This window comes from Pogoniulus pusillus, chromosome 24 (genome assembly GCF_015220805.1).
Source record: "Pogoniulus pusillus isolate bPogPus1 chromosome 24, bPogPus1.pri, whole genome shotgun sequence".
NCBI lineage: Eukaryota > Metazoa > Chordata > Aves > Piciformes > Lybiidae > Pogoniulus > Pogoniulus pusillus.
This window is the reverse complement of record NC_087287.1, coordinates 13,931,063-13,952,558: the sequence shown is the minus strand read 5'-3', so window position 1 is coordinate 13,952,558 and position 21,496 is coordinate 13,931,063. Positions and strand designations below refer to the sequence as shown.

At 43.6% G+C, this 21,496-nt stretch overlaps 1 protein-coding gene across 4 annotated transcripts in view; it reads left to right on the top strand.

Annotated features, from left to right (window-relative positions):
• SCUBE2 (signal peptide, CUB domain and EGF like domain containing 2) overlaps positions 1 to 19,785 on the top strand; it is a 41,763-nt gene extending 21,978 nt beyond the window's left edge. For 2 of the 4 annotated variants that reach the window (XM_064163698.1, XM_064163699.1), the window contains exons 14-22: positions 285 to 389; positions 1,537 to 1,692; positions 2,047 to 2,250; positions 8,598 to 8,765; positions 12,266 to 12,427; positions 13,092 to 13,289; positions 13,861 to 14,013; positions 15,077 to 15,156; positions 16,234 to 19,785. In XM_064163698.1, coding sequence (XP_064019768.1) covers positions 285 to 389; positions 1,537 to 1,692; positions 2,047 to 2,250; positions 8,598 to 8,765; positions 12,266 to 12,427; positions 13,092 to 13,289; positions 13,861 to 14,013; positions 15,077 to 15,156; positions 16,234 to 16,386 — 1,379 coding nt within the window. In that variant the 3' untranslated portion in view covers positions 16,387 to 19,785. The remainder of the gene's footprint in view (positions 1 to 284; positions 390 to 1,536; positions 1,693 to 2,046; positions 2,251 to 8,597; positions 8,766 to 12,265; positions 12,428 to 13,091; positions 13,290 to 13,860; positions 14,014 to 15,076; positions 15,157 to 16,233) is intronic. The other 2 variants (XM_064163700.1, XM_064163702.1) reach the window with 2 other exon arrangements.
• The last annotated feature ends 1,711 nt before the right edge of the window (positions 19,786 to 21,496 follow it).

Below are 21,496 nucleotides of genomic sequence, written 5' to 3'. Positions count from 1 at the left end.
GGAGTATCTTCTTTGATTTCAGCTAACCTTTATTTTGTTCATCCAATAGCAGTTCTGGGCTTGATCTCTTCCTTCTTTTCTTGTATTTTTTTTTTCCCAGTTCCAGTTGTGAACCAGCTTCACAGCAAGAGGAAGCTGGCATCTCTTCAGGTTTTCTGTGATGATCACTTGTTCACTTTTTATATCACCATATTTTCTGATGTCATCACTGTGATAGGGCATTAGGGTTATCTACCTTTTCTAGTCTGTTCTCAAAAATAACGTGTCATTGTTTCTTCCCCAAGATACTTCAGCCATCAAGATAAGCGTAACCTTTAAGTTAAATGAAGGAAAATGTAGTTTGAAAAAGACTGAGATGTTTCAAGAAGGTCTGGAACAGGTGACACCAGGTATGGATATAAAAATGTAGATAAGCAGGTTAGAGCCATAGGTCAGAGGTTGTTAAGTGCTTCCCAGATTATGAAGTACACCATAAGCAAAGCACAGAGGTCTGAAAACCTTTTGCTTTTCAACGACCTCACGAATCACACTTCTTGCTAGCACAACTCTTGCAGTGTTTTTTTCAGATCATAGGACAATCCTGTGACAATCTTAACAGTCATGCTGGGAAAGACCTTATTTGTTCATACCAGTGCTAATAAACTCTCAGTAAAATCAACCATCCTTTTAAATTCTTTTGAATCTTTCTGTTATTTCCTTTCTCATCTGCTCCTTAATGTCAGTTACCTCAGTGAAGAATCTCCCAACCTTTTATGCTGACTTCATTGCCAAAGGGTTGTTCTGCTTTCCTCTTGTCTGCATTCTGTACTTCAGCAGCCCCAGATGGGTCAGCTCTTCCATCTGTGCCAAGGCAGAAAGTATAGCCTAGGAATTCACAGTCAGCAGAAAATAAGGAGGAGGAGTATGTGTGTGTATATATATATATGAAAAAAAAAGAAGCTAGGGGAAGAAGTCACTAAACAGTATGATGAATCAGCATGTCAGTTTGTTTGTCCTTAGGAAGAGTAACTGAGAAGCTATGCTGGGTGCTCCCTGATAGGTTGTATACACCAGAACTAAAACTTATTCTGGGTGTTTTCTTTAAATCTTATTTCCTCATTGAAACTTTGACAGTGGTCTCCAAATGTCCTGTATATGCAGCCACTACTTAATTTAAACATAATTTTAAACTCCAGTAGCCTGTCTGATGCAGACAGTGTCATGGTTTTAAGATGCTTTGCACAGTACAAAACAAATGTGTTGCTAGCAGACCCCAGGGGAAGTGGGCTGGGCACTGCGGCCAAGCTCTCATCCTAGCAGTGAAGGACCAACTGCAAAGCCAGAGTCTTGGCCTGACACTACATCTGTAGGTGCACTGGATTTGTGATTCTATGGGAGAACGTAGCAGTTGAGAAACTGGTCAGACTGTTGACTGGTATGTGGAGTTGATCATTTGCTCCCGTTCTACTCTTCATGACAACATGTGCCCTGAGCACAAGTAAATGTTCGATAACAAAGCTGGCCAAGCTTTTGCTTCCTTTAATTTCGTTTATGCAGAGACACGTAACTCAGTAATGGAGAGCTTTCAGTATGTAAACCTAACCTGCAGCACTGGCAAGAAAGGTCACGGAGCCCTCAGTAGACTGACAGCAACTAGAGAAACTTTTATCACTGCGGACTTTGAGCTTGAAACAAGCCGAAAGGAGGTGACAGGTTGGTTGGAAAATAATTCAAGGTGCGGTTTGAAGCTTCTTGCCATTTGCTCCTTAATTTCTGTATTTTTCACTTCTCTCTGTGTGCCAAATGACAATTAAAAGTATCTCCTGTTTTGAACGTGAATTGTACTGCTTCAAAAAGAGTGAGGGATGGGACTAGTTTCAAAGGTCAAAGAACTGCCTGTAGATTAAAGTCCTGTGGTCCAGTTAGGTTTCTTCTAGCCCAATGGTGTTGTCCTCCAGGATTTCAGAGAAGTTGCTTCCTTACTGATTTGCATTGGTTGGTCTTTTGAATTGGGTGGATTTCTGTGTGTGGTCACTTAGAGCAGCTTTCCCCCTTGGTACCTTTCAGACACGTGTGATGTGCGCTGTGCGCGGAAGAAGACGGAGAAGAGGTTCCGTAAAACCATCCGAACCCTGCGGAAAACAGTCAGCAGGGACCAGTTCCGCATCCGCCTCTCTGCTGTGGACCATGAAGTGGCCAGAAAGTCTCTCAAGCTGTCAGAGACACAGCAGTCTTGTGGTGTAGGACAGATGCATGTGGGTAACAGATGTGGTAAGTAAATGTAAATTAGGAACAAACCATCACATGTGTTTTACTTGGGTCTGGTGAGCTTAGAGGGAGCACGAGATGCCAGTCGGGGAGCAAGAATGGTTATGTGTGAAGTAGGGGTCACTGTGCTACTAAGATGTGCTTCTCTCTGTGTGTTTGTTGTTGGCAGCATCTGTGTTACAGAGTAGAACAAAGGCACAGCGCAGTACAGGTTGTTGCAGTTGATGCACACAGTAAGCTGAAAGGCAGACAGAGTGGGAGTAACATCAGGTGCCAATGGCCGTGACATCACCGGTGTTGTTTTTAAGACTACATTTAATATGCAATGCGTGGCTGTGTTTCTGAACCTGTGAAAGTTTCATTTCTTCCTTGTTCCAAAGAAAAGCAGAATTTGATGCAGTCACATTCTCAGGGAGGTGGTGGAGGCACCGTCCCTTGAGGTCTTCAAGAAAAGACTGGATGAGGCACTTGGTGCCATGGTCTAGTTGACTGGGTAGGGCTGGGGGATAGGTTGGACTGGATGATCTTGGAGGTCTCTTCCAACCTGGTTGATTCTATGATTCTTTGGAGACTAAGCCTGGAGTCCCAGAGAACCTTCATGGCAGAGCTACAAATTCATGGAGAACAGCCCAATACTGAGAAAAATCTTAATTATCATGGCACTGGAGAACACCAGGATAATGCAACCCATAACAAATGCTTCCAAAGCACAAAAGTTAAGGAGAAGGGTCAGATGTTATCTTAACAGAGGCCTAACAACCATGACAGCTAATTCAGGCTGCATAGAGTAGGCAGCATGTAGGTGGTTTTGTGAATCAGCAAAGCTTTAAGATGCTTGTCAGATTGAATTAGCATGTCATCCAGCAGCAACTCATTTGACCTCAGAGTAGGTTTTCCCAGTTTAATTTTGCTAACTCTGGTTCATAGAATAGAAGAAAATAGTTGCTGTTGTCTAAAACATCTGTGTAAGCAAGCAGACTAGGGAATTGCTCAAGAATTCTGTTGGAAAAAGCTGTAAGTTGGTGGGTTTTTTTGGGGTTTTTTTACCATTGTAATAGGTCTGAAAAACTCTGGGAAGTTCACCAAGATGAGCTTACATAGACGTTTTCAAGCTGTTGTGTTGAATGCTGGAAGAAGGCTTTGAAAATAAACGTTTCAGTCCATTGTACAGAGCACAGTCTAACTTTCAAGTCATTTGAGACTCTGGAAGAAGTAGCAAGCAAGTTACAATTTCTGCAGGTGGAAGAGGCAATGTGAGTTACAATTAGGAACTGGAACAACAAAGAAATTGGAATTTTTAGGTAGCTACAGAACTAACCTAATTTCCCCTTACAAGTGAGAAGCTTACCTGGCATTTCTGTGCTAGTTCAGATAGAGAGAGAGCTTTTGGAGAGTGCTTAGGAGGATCTTTAGTACTGTGTGCACACATAGCCTGTCCACGGTTCATGTAGAAACACTATGCACGTAAGGGCAAACGTTTTGAAGAACAATGTGCAAATGTCAAGCCTCTTCTGTTGCTGAATTGTTGCCATAGCTTGCTCTGGACACCTTAACTGATACTGCTCTGAGCAGTGAAATCACTAAACTAATCTTCCTTTCTTTAGCTGAAATATTCAGATCACATCCATGTGTAGATTTGCTGTGATTGAACAGGATATGGAACTTGGATCACAGTCTTTTATTTGCAGGGATGCTAAGAAAGGTCTCCCCATTCTATTTGCATGCTCCCCACTTCTTTCTATTAAACATACAGAGACCTAGCATCTTTGAAGCCCCTCTGCATCCTTTGTCAGATTGCTGGAAGTTGGACAGAAAGTTGACTAGTTTCTGAGGGGACATAAAAGTAGAGAGAGGCAGTGTTGTTACACACGCCTCATTTGCTCAGAAAAAGCTGATTGTCTCTCTCTGTAAGGTGAAGGCGGCACTGAGCGGCGGCGGCTGCTGCTGCTTTGGCTGCCAGTTAGGAGGAGCTAAAAAGTAGACTGGGGAGAAGAGAATGGAGTGGGAACAGTGTGGAAGAAGAGGAAGAAGCTAACTCAGAGATATGCATAGAAGAGTTGGGGCTTTTGAGTTGTTTTGATCATTGTTTTGCAGAGCTGCCGAGACCTTCTGGACAGGCTTGGTGCCCAGATTACCTAGATGTGCTAATGTCTCTGGGGGGAAAGTGACTCCATAGCAGGAGAAAGGAGTCAGCACATGGATTCAGTGATCTCTGGACAAGCAGAGTACTTAGGCAAAGGGATACTGCTCGATGACCAGAGGAGCAGGAAGCAATGACGAAACTAAGTAAGCCTAGGGACTTACTAAGTCTTACTTACAAGTAAGTGAAGTGCAGCTTTCAGTTAACTGTTTTCAAATGCATTAAAAGCAACCCTACATTAAAAAAATAAAAACCAACGAACCAACCAACCAAACAAAAAAACCCACCTTGGACTGGCAGAGTTGTTGATTCAGTCAGTTTTGTATTGGTCCCCTTCCTGTTGTAGACTTCTCCTAGCACAGCACTCTCTGAAATGTTAGTTGTGTCTGAGCAATGTAAGAGGGAAAGTCAAGCTCCTACTCTGACAGCTTTTGTCTTGGCTAACAGGCCTGCAGTTGCAGCAGCAAGCTGAACTCCATTTCGTTCTGCAATGCTGATGGAATTTTTCCCCCCTCATTTTCCTCTCTTAATTCCCATTGCTTGCAGTGGAGCAGCACAGAATATAAGCTCCAGAAAGGCACCAGGAACAGAATAGATGTGATTTCCAAGATATTTCGTCACTCTTAATATGCTGAATAGTTACATATGTGTGTCTGCTGTTCTTTAAACAGCTGTTGATGGTAAAAGGGCATTCGCTGATGATCCAGATTGGCCTTTACTTCAAACTTGCTGTTTAACATACAGTTCTTTTGGGGATTTTCTGATACTTTAGAGTTGAATGTATGCATTACCTGCTCCATTTGGTATTTTTGTGTTGGATGCGTGAATACTTTAAGAGATTGAAGGAGGCAATGAAAACTACCATTTCCTGAAATTGCTGTGTAAAAGGACGTGTGAGCATGCCCTTGCAGTCACGAGTGGATTCACCCACAGAGCTGTCACTTCAGAGAAGAGCAAACATGAGCAACACCAGTTTAGGCACTGCTTTGATATAAATGCTGAGTGGCTTTATCTTCTAGGGGGGCTGTTGATGCATTTCATCGCTCAGCGTTCAGCAGTTTTGTCCCCTGAGTTCAGAAGATGCAGATAAAATATCAGTGTTTTATACAGCATCAATGTATAGGTGCATATAGATGCACAGTATAGATGTGTCTCAGAGTTTAGATGTGGTATGGCACTGGCATTAGAGAAGTATGAGAAATATTGAAAGAGAGAAGCAAAGTGCTGCTTGCCTTTGCAGTTGTGTTACACCACGGAGGACTCTGTCAGGTGTTTGTCACAGTTTTATGGAAATCTGACAAGAGGAAATAAATTACCAGTGGTGGAAGGACTACTCTTTTTCTGCTAACTGCTTGCTCTGACAGTCATAGATTTAAGGCATGAATCCTTAGAAAGTGTAACTGCCATGCGACCTAAGTATGTGAACTGCTGAAACACAGTAACTAAAAGGATGCCGCTTCAGAATCAATTTGCATCAGTTGTTGGTGATTTTCCTTATAAAGTCAAGGCATCATTCTTAAGAAAGTGCTGAATTGGTGGATCGTGACCTCCTTTATGAGGTTCACCTTCTCAGCCACTGAGATACTACAGCATTTGTCTACAGGAGCAAATGCTCAAAGGCTAACGTGTTGAAAAGAGGGGAAAAGCCTTTAAATGTCTTTGTAACTGTTAATCCTGGTTCCCTGTGGGCCCCTCTCCCCCCTCCCCTTTTCTTCTTGTTTTTGCATCAGAAAAGCTTTCACATAATTTTTTTTTTCCTTCTTTAAAACAGCTGCATGAGACTCAAGACCAGGTTTTAAATGGGCATTGAAGCCAAACAAAGACAGTAGCCGCAGAAATGAAGTCCACTAGAGGCAATTGGCTCTTTTGTTCATTTGGAGAAAAACAATCAGGTTTCAGGAAAAAAAGGGCAAAGACAGCCAGTGAAATTCTGATTTAATGTCATCATTTGCAAATCTTCAGATTTTGACTGGTCAGGTGGGACCATGCAGTTTCTAGTTCTGTGAAATGAGGCTCATTTTTCGTTTCGTTTGAACACATGGCAGGAGAATTGTGAACTCAGAGAAATGTTCCTTGGTGCAGAACTAGAACATCTGATGCTTCTGCCACATCTTTTTTTCTTTCAGAATTCAGTTATGCAATGCCTTTAAGAATTCCCCATTTTGAGGATCTTGGTGCTGTCCAAAGAGATCTTTTTAGGTTTACTTCCTCAGTGGAAATTTAAAAGAGTCAGGCACTTCATCTAAATCTGCCAGGATTGCTTAGTAAACTCAGCTTTATTTCACAGGGAGCTCAACAATATTACAACATCCAGTTTAAAGGCAACTAAAAGGTACAGGTGATAAAGTTGTCAAGAGAGACCTGATGGGATAAGTTCTCATATGTAACATTTCCACGCAAGTGCTGGTTTGGTTCTTGCCTGGGGCAGGTTTACTTCGAGCTCTGTTAGCTGACTTACTGTTATGCCAGACCCTGAGCAAGTTCAGGAAACCTGAAGAACAGTTTTAAGGATAAATTTGTATGGTTTTACAAGTGTCAGTGTGAAGTAGCATTTTGTTCAGAATAAAACCAAACCAAAACCACACACACATCCCCAATGCAGAATCAAAAACAAAACAAAAACCCCCAAACCACTCCAAACTTGACAAGTGGTTAAAATGAAGGGAAAAAGACATGTTGAGAGGAAACAGCAAAGAGCAAATAGTCTCCAGTGAGGCCACTCAGGGCATTGATTTCTCATAGAACCATAGAGATTTTTGAGGGAAGGAGACTCGTGTTGGTCTTTCCATTGCTTCTGGGTTTCTGAAGTCAGCAGCCACTTCTCAAAGTCACCTTCACTAACCTTGGTTGTCTTTCCTTGTCACAGAATTGTAAATATTGCTCTTTCCTTACCCTCTTAGGAGCACTGCAATGAAAGCCTTAATTCATTCATGTTTGTTGAGTTGCATGAAGAGTACAGAGATGAGTGCTCTGCAGGAATGTTTATAAAATGAAGAAAGGCTTGAAAAGTCTGGGGGCAAATGAATGTATGTCCTTATGAGAGCAGAAGTGATGTGTGGTGGAGAAAGTTAGAATGAGGAGCTGAGACTGGCTCACTAGCTTTCATTGATAAGCTCCAGAGCATTTCTTAACCTGCTGTGTTGTGTTTTTAAGTGAAGGAGGAACGCTCGCTGTTCTGCTCGATGCATTGGCCGTAAACAAAACTCTTCATCATTGGTCATGACCGGTAGTTAATGCCCTGTTTGCTGTTAGTCATATATCCTGAAATGAAGCCAAGGCCAATTTAACTTTCTAACAAAACAGCCATTCACTGAGTGATTTATTGCAGCTATAAACTAAAACTAACAGTTTATTATCGTAACAGGTCTTTAAAAGGACAGAATTTTTCAGCACAGCTGAACAACTGCAACAGTGTTTTGTGCCTTTCCACAGCAGGGCAATGATTAAATTCTGGTGCTGAGGCCAGCTCTTTTGTGAAAAGTTTGAAACCTAGGATTTTTCAAAGGGACTCATAGATATTGCAGGGCTTGCCAGGTATTATTGAGAGCTGTGTTTAAGTGAAATCAGTCTGATTGTGTGCATGCAAAATACATCAGTCCAGTGCACAGATTACCGTTATCCAAGATCCAGTGCCAGAGGAATGGCAAGAATACTTCTGCTTTAAAACCTTTGAGGCACACATGATGGTTAGTTTAGCAGTTCCACACAATTGGTTGCTGTGCCTGAGGTTTTCACACCATTTGGTAACACCAATGTTGCAGAGCATTAGCATACAATAGTAGTAAGATTAAAATGCAGAAATCTGGAAGTACATTTTTGGCATCTCAAGTGCAATACTAGATTATGTCATCTTGGAGGAACATAGGAGGGTTTTTTAGCTAGAAAAAGGAGATAATCACTACATAATTGCACTGCTCAGATTAAATAGCAAATGTCCAGTGCAGCCTTGCAACAAAGCATGAAATCCATTCCAGCTTGCAGAAGAGCTCACCAGCACCAGAGGTTACCAGTGTCTGTTTCAGTTCTATGGGGTACTTTGCATGTATTAAGTTCTATCTGTTGTTAACACTGAGCTCTGAACCTCTGGCTCCTGTTTCTCAAATTAGGAGCAGAGTAGCTTCACTGTGGAGTTTCAGGTCCCATGCAGGCTCACAAACATACCTTCACCTACAATGTACAGGCTGCAGGAAGTGTGTTCCTTCTCTTCTAGATCAGTGCTCACCAGGTGAATATTCTCCTGACGGCTTCAAACCCTGTCTGCCATGTCCCCTGGGAACATACCAGCCTGAGGCTGGCAGAGTGTCTTGCTTTCCCTGCGGAGGAGGTCTAACAACGAGACAGAGTGGTGCGTCCTCGTTTCAGGACTGTGAGACCAAAGGTAAAGTGAAGGTTTATTTGATGCACTGCATTGCTCTGAGGCAGAAGTAACTGTTGGTGCTACACGTGAGGCATGCAGAGAAGCATCGTTCTTCTTTCAAGGATCTCTCCTATGAGACCAGCTGTCTCACACTTGGCTGACCTGGTGTGGCAAGGAATGCCAATAAAGCCTCAATTCTCATTTTTGTACAAGGCTTGAGAAGGGGTCAGGAGATACAGGGAAGCTGGTCAGTGAAGTCACTGATCTGTGAAGACTCACATAAAGGACCAGCAAGGAGAAAAAGAAGTCTAAATAAAAATATCAAGACCAATGTATCATAATACCATTTTGAGGTTTAAGCACAGCAGCAACATGAGAATGTGAAGGAGAGAATTGCAGTCCTGTTCCTTCATGTTTGTAAAGAGAAACTGGCTCATATGCCTTGGTATATAACTAAAACTTAACCCCACAGTACCTCAGACAGCCCTCTAAATTTGATCACAGTGGAGCTGACATTCAGTTGGCTCCCAAGATTTTTCTTACAGGAGTGAAAATCAGTTGAGGATTGTATCTTTAAAAATTAAGTAATTTGCTAGTGTCTTAGTTATTTGAAACAGAAAAAGCTGAAAGAGCACCATGAAGTTGCCCTTGAAAATGTTGATAAAAATATGCATCCATGGGGAGAAATGAAATGCCATCAGTGTAATGGTTTGCTCAGTGTCTTACAGCATGGGTGAAAGAATGTCCCTTATATCAAAATCACCTGAAGAAAAAGGTGTTAGTAGCAAGCCTACTGCTGCAGAATAGAAGGGATAGAAGTAAGGTCCTGCTGCAAACATTTAGTAGTGGTTTGAGAATTGCAATATGACACCGAGCTAGGAGCAGGTGTGGAGCTGTTGGAAGGTAGGAGAGCCCTGCAGAGGGACCTGGACAGGCTGGATGGGCGACAGAGGCCAATGGGATGAGATTTAACAAGGCCAAGTGCAGGGTTCTTCACTTTGACCACAACAACCCCAAGCAGCACTACAGGCTGGGCACAGAGTGGCTGGAGAGCAGCCAGGAAGAAAGGGACTTGGGGGTGCTGGTAGATAGTAAGCTGAAGATGAGCCAGCAGTGTGCCCAGGTAGCCAAGAGAATCAAGGGCATCCTGACCTGGATCAGGAACAGTGTGGCCAGGAGGATGAGGGAGGTTATTCTTCCCCTATACTTAACACTGGTCAGGCCACACCTTGAGTACTGTGTCCAGTTCTGGGCTCCTCAATTCAAGAGAGATGTTGAGGTGCTGGAAGGTGTCCAGAGAAGGACAACAAAGCTGGTGAAAGGCCTGGAACACAAACCCTATGAGGAGAGGCTGAGGGAACTGGGGTTGTTTAGCCTGGAGAAGAGGAGGCTCAGGGCAGACATCATTGCTGTCTACAACTATCCAAAGGGAGGTTGTAGCCAGGTGGGGTTGGTCTCTTCTCCCAGGAAACCAGCAACAGAAAAAGGGGACACAATCCCAAGTTGTGGTGGGGGAGGTCTAGGCTGGATGTTAGGAGGAAGTTCTTCACAGAGAGAGTGATTGGCATTGGAATGGGCTGCCCAGGGAGATGGTGGAGTCACCATCCCTGGAGGTGTTGAAGAAAAGCCTGGCTGAGGCACTTAGTGCCATGGTCTCGATGACTGGCTAGGGCTGGGTGCTAGGTTGGACTGGATGATCTTGGAGATTTCTTCCAACCTGGTTGATTCTATGGTTCTGTGAACAGAAGAATTGTGTCACTGAATCCACAAATGCTCTTGATTTTAAGAAGTTAACATTAAAACACATGTTAAAACCCTTGGACGAAGAGAAGAGGAACTGATTTTGGTTTTGTTTAACATAAACAAATCCAGCTCTATAAATGAAGTTGAGTTTTCAAATTAGAGTAGAGATTAAAGGATTTTTATTTATTAACTAGAATGAAGAGCTCAAGGATTTGCATGTGGAAGAGGTCACATGAGGCATGGAATCACAGATGCAAGAACTATTTGGAACTTGTCTGAAGCATTTGGACTAGCGGGTGGAACACGTAGGGAAGGACTCCAGGCTGAACTGGCTTACAAAGGTCAACAAAACTGGAGTTATCTGGGAGCCAGCAGAGCTTAAAAAGAACAGCAAAAAGGAACTGTACAGCACAGAAAACTGCATTTGAAAGGCAAGGTAGTAAATTGTCTTGATAGAATTATAGAATCATAGAATCAACCAAGTTGGAAGAGACCTCCAAGATCATCCAGTCCAACCTAGCACCCAGCCCTATCCTGTCAACTAGACCATGGCACTAAGTGCCTCAGACAGTCTTTTCTTGAACACCTCCAGGGATGGTGCCTCCACCACCTCCCTGGGCAGCCCATTCCAATGCCAATCACTCTCTCTGTGAAGAACTTCCTCCTAACATCCAGCCTAGACTTCCCCTGATGCAACTTGAGACTGTGTCCCCTTGTTCTGTTGCTGGTTGTCTGCAACACCCAGCAGAGATGTTGAGCAGAGAGAGGCAAACTTGCCAAATGAGGTACAAAGCAATAGGAAAAGAGGTTTTTAATTCCACAAAGTTCAGGGAAAAGAGAAGTAAGGTGGTGATGCATAATACATATGGTGGATGCTCTTGCCTGCTCTGTCAGGTTTCAGTATAAATGGTGGTGGGTGCAGATGCAGAATTGCTAAGTAAAAATCAAATCAAAAGAAGTGTATTAGAGATAAGAAAATCTTCCTGTCAGCACACAGGGAAGTAGAGAAATGTTGCAAGTCTGCTTGTCTATCTCATGTTTAAAACTTCCATAAAATCTGTTACACTCATGAAACAGTTTGTATGTCAGAATGGGATCTCACTGTGGTGATGCAGGAGGTGCTTTCAACAACTCCCTGGAGTGATATAACCTAGGTGTGTAGCTAACATAATGACTTACATGATGTGATGAAATAAAGTAGCAGCAGATCTGGTAGAGGTACCTGTACTCTGAGTTGTTTCAAGGCAGTGTGGTCAGGAGAGAAGGCAGCAATATACCAGTTCAGATGCAGTGTGCAACTTGTAGAGGACCTAAGCCTTTCACCTCTGCCTGTGGTGAGCTGATCACAGGAGTACCCTAGGATGCAGCAGCTGTGCACATGCTGTTGGGCATAAGCTGAGAGGAAAGGTTTAGTTAGTATTTCCACATACAGTTCATCTTCCAAGTCAAATGTCAGTGGATAGATCACTTGGTAACACTGTCCTTAGTGTCCTGCTTATGAAATCATGGTGCTTATACTCACTCCCCCCCTATATTTTTGTAACTGCTTCCACACAGAACTACTCTGTAGTGTTGTGTTTGGGAGTTTTGCACAAAGTGACGCGTTACAACCGTTTTCAGTTACCTCTGCTGTATTATCCTCATAGCTTATGAATATGACATTTCAGTTACTGAAATTATACTGGGTCCTAGGCAAATGCTGAAACCCCCATTCTGATGTGCTACTGATGTTTGGTGTTTTTTTTTTTAACCGTGCTGCATGCTGAATGACTCTCCAGTTCAGTGTTCACCTGGCCACTTCTATAACACCACCACTCATCGGTGCATTCGCTGCACAGTTGGGACATACCAGCCCGAGTTTGGACAAAGTTATTGCATTTCATGCCCTGGAAACACAACTACTGATTTTGATGGGTCAACAAATATAACACAGTGCAAAAGTAAGTATGGCAAAATAGTTTTGATGGTCTCTTGGAATAAAAAGACTGGGACATTAATATTCAGAGTGACTCAAAGGGCAAAATTCAGCTTTGCTCTGGGGGAGCTTGGGGAGAAGGCAGTGGTATTGCTCCTCTTCTGCTGCCAGCCTGCATCTCATTGATGCACAAATCCTATGAGGAGAGGCTGAGGGAGCTGGGCCTGTTTAGCCTGGAGAAGAGGAGGCTCAGGAGTGATCTTATTACTGTCTACAACTACCTGAAGGGGCATTGTAGCCAGGTGGGGGGTGGTCTCTTCTCCCAGGCAACCAGCAATAGAACAAGGGGACACAGTCTCAAGTTGTGCCAGGGTAGGTATAGGCTGGGGGTTAGGAAGAAGTTCTTCACAAAGAGAGTGATTTCCCATTGGAATGGGCTGCCCAGGGAGGTGGTGGAGGCACCGTCCCTGGGGGTCTTCAAGAAAAGCCTGGATGAGGCACTTAGTGCCATGGTCTAGTTGATTGGTTAGGGCTGGGGGATAGGTTGCACTGGATGATCTTGGAGGTCTCTTCCAAGCTGGTTGATTCTATGAACATAACCCACTCTGATGACACAAGGCTTACTGGGATCTATGAGAGGCCACTTCTGCAGGCTTTGCCTAGTCTTGGATACTGTGTTGCTTTTTCAGATAGGCAGTGTGGAGGTGAACTTGGTGACTATACTGGATACATCGAATCACCAAACTACCCTGGGGACTATCCTGCCAACACCGAGTGCACCTGGAATATCAACCCACCGCCAAAACGCCGCATTCTGATTGTGGTTCCAGAAATATTTCTGCCAATAGAAGATGAGTGTGGAGACTACCTGGTGATGAGAAAAAGCTGTAAGTCTGAAATGCTGTCTGCTGAGGCACGTGGTGCCTATCTCGGTATGCAACACAGGTTTCGTGCACGCCTCGCTGTTTACATGAATTAAATGTGGCCTGACTGTCCTCTGCTTAGAAGTAGAAATTTCACAGATTGAGAAATCCAACTTGGTAGTGCTGCTACACAGATTGAGGAGAAACGAGGGTGCAAGGCTGTGTCAGTGAACTCCAAGAGAAATACTCTTAAGCAGGGGCAGATGGCTCAAGTGAACCAGGCATGAGTTATGCTAAGTAATTCTAGCCTGGGCTAGGAAAGAGAAGATGCTTGGCTAGTCCCTGCAGGTGCTTGATGTGTAAATAAACAGCTTCAATTTCTAGCATAGGCACATCCTCCAGACAGTAAACTTCTTTTTGTTCTGGAAAAGGGAAAATATTCCTTGACAAAAGTTACTTGTTGATGGCCTGGTACATTTTGAGGAGCTTCATTAACAGCAGCATTTCTTGCCGTGGCAGCTTAACCTGTTTTCTAGCTGTTTGTTAGTAAGAAGTGCTGTCAGATAACTGCCTGTTGCATGTGTTCTGTCAAAAGCTTCTTCCAACTCGGTGACCACCTATGAAACCTGCCAGACCTACGAACGCCCTATAGCTTTCACTTCCAGGTCTAAGAAGTTGTGGATCCAGTTCAAGTCGAATGAAGGGAACAGTGCCAAAGGATTCCAAGTTCCCTATGTGACATACGATGGTAAGCGAGTGCGAGTTAGTCCAGGGTGTGTGGACTTGTGCAGCTGCAGCAGTGCAGAGCTACTTGTGGGCTCCTTGACTGTGTGAAGCAGCTGCGTAACCCAGTGCTCTCAGCAGTGTCACTTGGAGACTACTTCCAGCAACTGTTTTCACTTAAAGCTAGTTTAAGGAATTCTGCACTGAAGTGCAGTCATAAGTGCTACTGTACTGCCAGTCTTCCACAGACCAAAACAAAGAGCTGAGCTTCTGGGCTCCAACCTGCAAAATGCAGAGCTTAGAGTCTATTTTGTCTATTCTTGTGCCTTTGCAGTTCAGGGTTGCTTCAGGTGGCAGCAGAAGAAGGCCCTAGTGCCTCTGATTTACCATGTTGCTGCTATCACCTGTAATCTAGCATCAGACAGCAAAATACAGTGATAAGAAGCTTGAATGGTAAGAGTTTCACTCTGCCTTGTCAGTTGCCAGGAGTGAGACTGAAGCTGAGACTTTGCACTTCAGTGCAAGTGATGTGAAAATAACATGGCATGTTTCTGGTCACGCTGGATTGCTTGTGAAGGAGTTGTCCTTGCTATGATCTGCAGTTTCGTCACCAGCAAATAATTTTTCAGGGAACCCTGCTCTTTTTGAAGCATTTCAAGTTTTGATTAACCAGGGAGTTTGCCTTTTTAGAAAGCTTCCTCTTACTTGTTTTTTTTTTTTTTTTTTTTTTTTGTCTCCTTTTAACTGTAGAAAGAAGTCAATTAGTTGTGGGAATTTACAGGTAGGTTTCCCACAGCTATCTGACTGCTTGGTTACAGTATGCACTACAATCCTAAATGCATTATGATCTTTTTTTTTTGCCTTTGACAAGGTGATTTTGAGCAGCTTAGCAGAGAACATTGGTTTCATAGTAAACAGTATTGGTAGTTTCTTTAGAGAAGAGAATTTGGAATGTTTTTGGACTGCTAATATGAGGGTCAAGTGCTACTGCTCCTTTTAGGAGCGGGACTTAGATGTGTAACCAAGGGAAGTATTGAGCATGTGAGAGAAGTGAACTAACAAATTGCTCTCTTGTGCATTCTCCACAGAGGATTACCAAGAACTAATTGAAGACATTGTCCGAGATGGAAGACTTTATGCATCTGAAAATCATCAGGAAATACTCAAGGTATTTCCCTTCCACAAAACATATTTGTTTTAATAGACAATGACACTTCTTTGTGCTGGTGAGGTTGCCTCCTGCTCTACATCAGATCTGTTCCTTGGTGCAGTAGACATATGCTACTTCAGGGAAGTGGGGTGAAGCAGCACATCCTGATCATGCAGAGCAATGGTTGAGAGACCCTTTGCTGAGGAGCATTAAAGGTGGGACACAGATCTAACAGGGGTGTATAGGATGAAGATTGTTCCTTTGTGCCTCACATAGGCTGCACTTGAAGGAATTGGTGGAACAAACTGAGGGCCATGGGACATTGTAGGCAGGGTGGGAAGTGGCCTCTTCTCCCAGGCAACCAGCAATAGAACAAGGGGACACAGTCTCAAGTTGTGCCAGAGTAGGTCTAGGCTGGATGTTAGGAAGAAGTTCTTCACAGAGAGCGTGATTGGCATTGGAATGGGCTGCCCAGGGAGGTGGTGGAGGCACCGTCCCTGGAGGTGTTCAAGAAAAGCCTGGATGAGGCACTTAGTGCCATGGTCTAGTTAATTGGATAGGGCTGGGGGATAGATTGGACTGGATGATCTTGGAGATCTCTTCCAACCTGGTTGATTCTATGATTCTATGATTTTATTTCTTGGAAAAGCACTTAATGCTGCTGCTTGTAGTCTGTGCATTACCAAGAGCTTCTTGTCTCTGGATTTCACTCCTCTGAACTTGGTTAGGGGACAGTTGCATAGGCAAGTTGAGTGGATGTCCCCCCAAGTAAACTTACCTGTTGTTGGGCATCAGATCCAGTGTTTGTTTGGTTTATGGTTTGGTGTTTGGATTCTTTGTTTGTTTCTTTGCTGTTCTTGAAAGGACAAGGAAGGGAAAAAATCCTGATGGTGCTAATGATAAATGTGAAACTCAAGTGACTTCCCTGGGGCCTGACTGTAAGCCTTGGTCCAGTAGTTTGAGGTCCTGAAACATTAGTGCTTGAAGAGGAAAACACCCATAATCTTTTATGAGTTAATCAGTCACTAGGCTTTGTTCCTACTGACCCTAACTCCTCTGTAGGATTAATGTGAAAATGTGCTTTTCTTTCCCTAGGACAAGAAGCTGATAAAAGCATTGTTTGATGTGCTGGCACATCCACAGAACTACTTCAAGTACACAGCCCAAGAGTCAAGAGAGATGTTCCCAAGGTCCTTCATCCGGCTGCTGCGCTCTAAAGTTTCCAGATTTCTGAGGCCTTACAAATAGTTGGCACTGAACTTAAAACACTAACCAGCCCTGGGCATGCACAAAGGGGTTGTGGTAGGTGGGGCTGCTTTCTGTGTTTTACACACTGGCAAAGAACCTTCAGGGAAGCTTGCCAGCTCCATTCTCGGCAGAGTTTGGCTTTCTCAGCTCACATAAACAGAAGTTTGATACCTTTCCAGATAACCTTTTGGGTACCAAGGATACTTCATGAGTCTCTGGATTAGAGACTGCCCATGATTTCTGTAACCTAATGGTGCCATGCAGAAGGAGCCCTGCCCTGTTGCTTCATCAGTAACTCTAAAAGCTAACATGGACAGACAGGCTAAGTAGTGTGGCTTGGGGTGAACTCCAGGCTGCCACTAATGCATGTTACATCAACATGGGTTCGTGTTTGGTCTTGCTGAAAGTGAGGACAAGATTGACATCTCTCTTCACTTTTGCTATGCAAAAAACTCAGAGCTAGGATTGAAACAGTTTTACTCCAAACCAGTGAGTCAAAGAATTGCACAAGGTGTAATTTTTCTCTGAACTATATGTTGTATGAGGCATATGGAGGAATAAGTAAAGGCTTGAATATTAGCTCTCAATCTCTGGATCTGATTCACACTCTCTTTGTGCTAATGAACTCTTGGTTTAGATGGAGTGACACCAGAATACAAGCAGGGCACTGCAGTAAAGGAAAACACTCTGATCTCATGAGCACTTCTGTTGTGGCTGGCTGCAAGTGTTACAATGGAACAGATTCTTTGCTGAATCCCAGTGCTTTTCCTCTGCACAGGCCATGAGATATTGTCTCCTCCAAGTAGTATCAAATTCTGTCCTTTGAGCACCTGCATTTTTAAATGCAGGCTTTGCATAGATTATGCCCCTGTACATGGCTGTTTAAACCTGTATAAGGTTCCAATCCTTATATTCCTTATCTTGTCTGAGCACCTTGCAATGGCCTTATTTAACAGAGAAGGGCTTCTTTCCTTGTCTTGCTGGAGAGAAGCAGATGTACAAAGACTCTGAAGGAGACCATGGCTGCAGAAGTTATCTTTAGCAAAATGCTGTTTGAGATTCCCAATCTCTGTTGTTTTCCTGAGGTTGGGTTTCTTATGACAGAATGGTTTTCTGAAAGGGCCTCTAGGGAGAACTTACTGCTCAAAATGTTTTCTTGGTGCTTTTCTGTCCATATTACTGTCCTCTGGCTGAGCAAGCTGTTTCCTTCTGGGCCTTCTGTCTTGACAGGAGACAGTCCTGCTTCTTTGGAGATGGACTTAGGACCTCTGTCTTTCATTCACTGCAGTGCCAAGTGGTGCAGCAGGTGCCAAACTTCCTCTGTGTGCCACTTAGGAAAGGTACTGAAATTTCATGGCATAGCCAGGGCAAATGCTCCCTTCCCTAGGGTATGGAGTAGAACCTCCTTGGGTTTAACTGCACTAGGATATGGTATTTTACTGTTGTGTGTGAGTAATACCACATCCACAGTGTGGCAGATGAAACTCTTATCAAAAGCTACAGTCTGAATATCTATTAGGAATAAAAAAAATACTACTAGATGCAGCCTTGCTGAGCTGTTGTGCCATGGCAGCCCTGTTCTCTTGCATGTGAGGCAGTGCAGTCTGTCGTGTGGGAAGGACACACCTTGGTTGTGGTGTGATGGGAAGATGCCTTAGACCATGGCTGGGAGCAGAGCCTCTCAGGATGGGGGCAATGAGGGGCTGTGTTCCTCTTGCCAGCACTCTGAAAGAACTGCCATGGTCTGGGTGGAGGAAGGAAATGACTTTGTGTTGCTGCCAGGAGGCAGAACTGTGTCCTAGCTGGCTGCACTGGGGCTCCTGCTCTAGCTCAAGAGCTGCTCATTGGTTTTTGTGACAGAGTGGTTCCATTGCAGGAACAAGACTGCCTGGTCTGCAACAAAGGGGAGAAAACAGTCTTGGAAGGGAAAAATGAGGGAGGTGGTGAATTAGCAGAACAAAGGGGAAAGAATCCAGGTCTTGTGCATTCCTGGATGTGTGCTTCAGCCCAAACAAGGTCCCTGCTCTGCTACCTTAGTGGAGAGGGAGGACAGGAGTTACCTGGAAGAAGGTGTGAGGCCGTGTGATTGGTGAGAGGAATGGTTAAGGGATGCCAAAACAAGAGGAAAGGTTGGTAAGAAATACTTGGTAAGTTTGTGGTGAAGTGTACTGTTGTGGTGAGATCCCAGGAAGGTATTTCGAAGTGGTTTCCCTTTGGCTGCACAGCCCCTACCTCCTTACTGTGAGAGGCTTCCCACGCCAGATGCGGTGGGTCAGTGAGCCGCAGTGACCTACCAACCATCTCCATGTGTCAGTGGAATGCTTTGAAATGGCTGAGATGCTGCCACTCTGCTCTAAGTGGCTGGGTGGATTAGAGGCCTGCTGGTGAGGCACCGGGAGGAGAAGGCCACGGTGTGCCAGCTTCTGCGCCAAGCCCAGCAGAGTGGCTTTGCTGTGGTCTGTGTGTTCCCCTTCCAAGGGAAGTAAGCCAGTTCTCGCTGTATTCCCTCCCAGGAAGGCCACAGATCTTCATGTTTGCGTTGCTGAGTGACACAAATCAGAGTGATTGCTTTCGACAGAGGTTCAAAAAACAAAAGTTGTGGAACATCCAAATATTTGCATTTGATGAAACTGGGTTTTTGTGCTGTGTGCATGAATTGCTGACTTGAACTCTGGGATCGTTGCCCTGCACCTCATCTTTTGGGCACCGTTCCAGCTCTGCACAGCTGCTCTGGGACCAGCGTCTTGCCTTTAGTCTGCTCAGTAGGTCTCAGCTCTGCTCCGCTGATGCCCTGGTGGGCACAGGCCATTTTCACTGTTCTGTGGAAGGAGAGCAGTGTACCAGTGTGGTGTATGGTCCCAGGCTGAGGAGGAGAAGCTGCCCTCTCTTGAAGAAGAATCGTTTTTGCTTCACAGCCCTGCTCATTTGCTACATAAAAAGTAAATTACTCCAAAGCACTTCTATTGGCCTTGACTAACGGTATGAATAGAAGTCCCCCTTTTCTTGTAGACCCTGTGTGTGCAGTAGAAATGGAGAGGGAAAATTTGCATTCTGAAATACTGGGAGGAGTGATGACTGCTGCAGAATGTCATGACCCTTGGCACTGCTACCTTCATCGCGACGGTAGTGGCTCCGTAGAAATCCTAATTTCTACTTTCTTTGTGGTTATAGACTGATGTTACTTTTTTGCCTACAAATGATTCAAAAATGTTTTAACTTTAATAAAACAGGATTTGACTTTGGAAATAATAATAACAATTAGCATTAACTGGATGACTGGTGTCAGCTACATGAGATAAACCTAAGGTTCTGTTTCATGATTGTTTACTAGTGTAAAATGTTTCAGACTGTTGTTCTTGGTAAGAGAAATAAACCAGTGAACTTTTAGTTGCATGAAAACTTGGGGTAGTAATTTTACTTGTCTTTGCTGTGCTGAGTGATAGTCCTATGACAAAACTGATGGTTGGGTAGCAAGTTATCTTATGTCAGATAGACTGTCCTGGGAGCATCTGCTTACTGTAGTGTTCAGTTTCAAGCAATATATTCTAAGCCCTAATTTGTACCCATACAGATGCTGCTCTTCATATGCTGAGTGGTGTACATATTTCTGGGTAGTATAATACCAGAATTATCCTGGTATTCATTTTTATAATTATGCTTAAAAACATCTCCTAAATGGTGAGCTGGACTCAGCTGTCCTGTTTTAACCAGCTCTATGAAGACTGAATAAACTACTTACAGTAATCCAAAGTATTTTATTACTTTGTAGATTAATCTGATTTTTTTTTAATTAAAGAAGTCAAACAACCAAAGCCCCTTGTTTAAAAGAAAACAAGGTGAAAACCTGTGCCATGGTCTAGCCTTGAGCTCTGTGGTAAAGGGTTGGACTTGATGATCTATGAGGTCTCTACCAACCTTGATGATACTGTGATACAAGTTCCCAGAACATTGTTAAGATCTCATCACTGTTTCATCAGAGATTTTTATTAAATCCATCAGCTAATTTCTTAGAATTTTTTTTGGGTGATGTTATGTTGAAATTATTAATTGTCATCTAGCAAACTTCTATGAAATAATCCCCATATCTTCTCTTTAATATATTAATTTGTTTGTTTGACCCTTAGCTTCCTTTCATCTTCCTTTCAGGAAGGACTGATTTATATTAAACTAAATATATCCATTTGGGTTCATCTGGTGCAGTTTTGGAAGGTATAATTCAGCTGTTAGCTGTAGAAAGCTGACATAGCTCTACATGGAAAAGGCAGCAAAGTAAGTGACAGGAATAGGGAGGTTGGCTGCAGGCTAATCACAGCAGAATACTGTTATTCAAATATGCTTCCTGATCTTGTGCATGCTGCCACCAGCTAGATTGCAGTGACAGGCACAGGAGCGCTCAAACGGCTCAGATTGACATTCCCTCTCCTGGAGGCTATCTTGTGAGCTCCTAGAACAATGGCAGCTGAAATTCTGACTTGGAACCCTTGGGTGTTTACGTAACAGAAACAAGTAATAGCAGAATGTAAAGAGCAAGACAGGAAGCTTATTTAAATCCAAGGAATCTGAAGAAGTCTGATACAGGTAAGCAGGAAGGAATGGTATTATGATAATCCTTTGGAACAGAATGCAAGGATAGTGGTCTGCAAATATTTCTGAATTAAATGAACTTAAATGCAAATGCTTTTGTATCTATCAGGCATTTGGATGACACCCTGTAAATGCAATAGATGCCCAGTGTAAACCCTGCCACAACTGAACCGTACGTATACTTCCCATCTTCCCTTGAATGCTGCTCCATTCAAACTCTGTGAAAGGCTGCTAGAGCAGATGAACAAGTACTTCAAGAGTTTGAGCCAAATAGGTTTGTTTCTAGGCATCCCTAGTACCAACTACAGCACATCTTGCTACTGCCCATCTCCTTCAAACAACTCTTTTGCTGACAGGCAGATTTTTGCTCTCTGCTGTCTACAGCTTGTATGCTGCTGGCCCCTGAAGACCACATGTGAGCAGTGATGCAAATATAGTACCTGTGGAGAAAACAACCAGTTAGAATCTGAGAATGCAACCTGTCTCCTGAGTAAATCAAGTTCATCTAGTTTTTCGCCAACTCCAT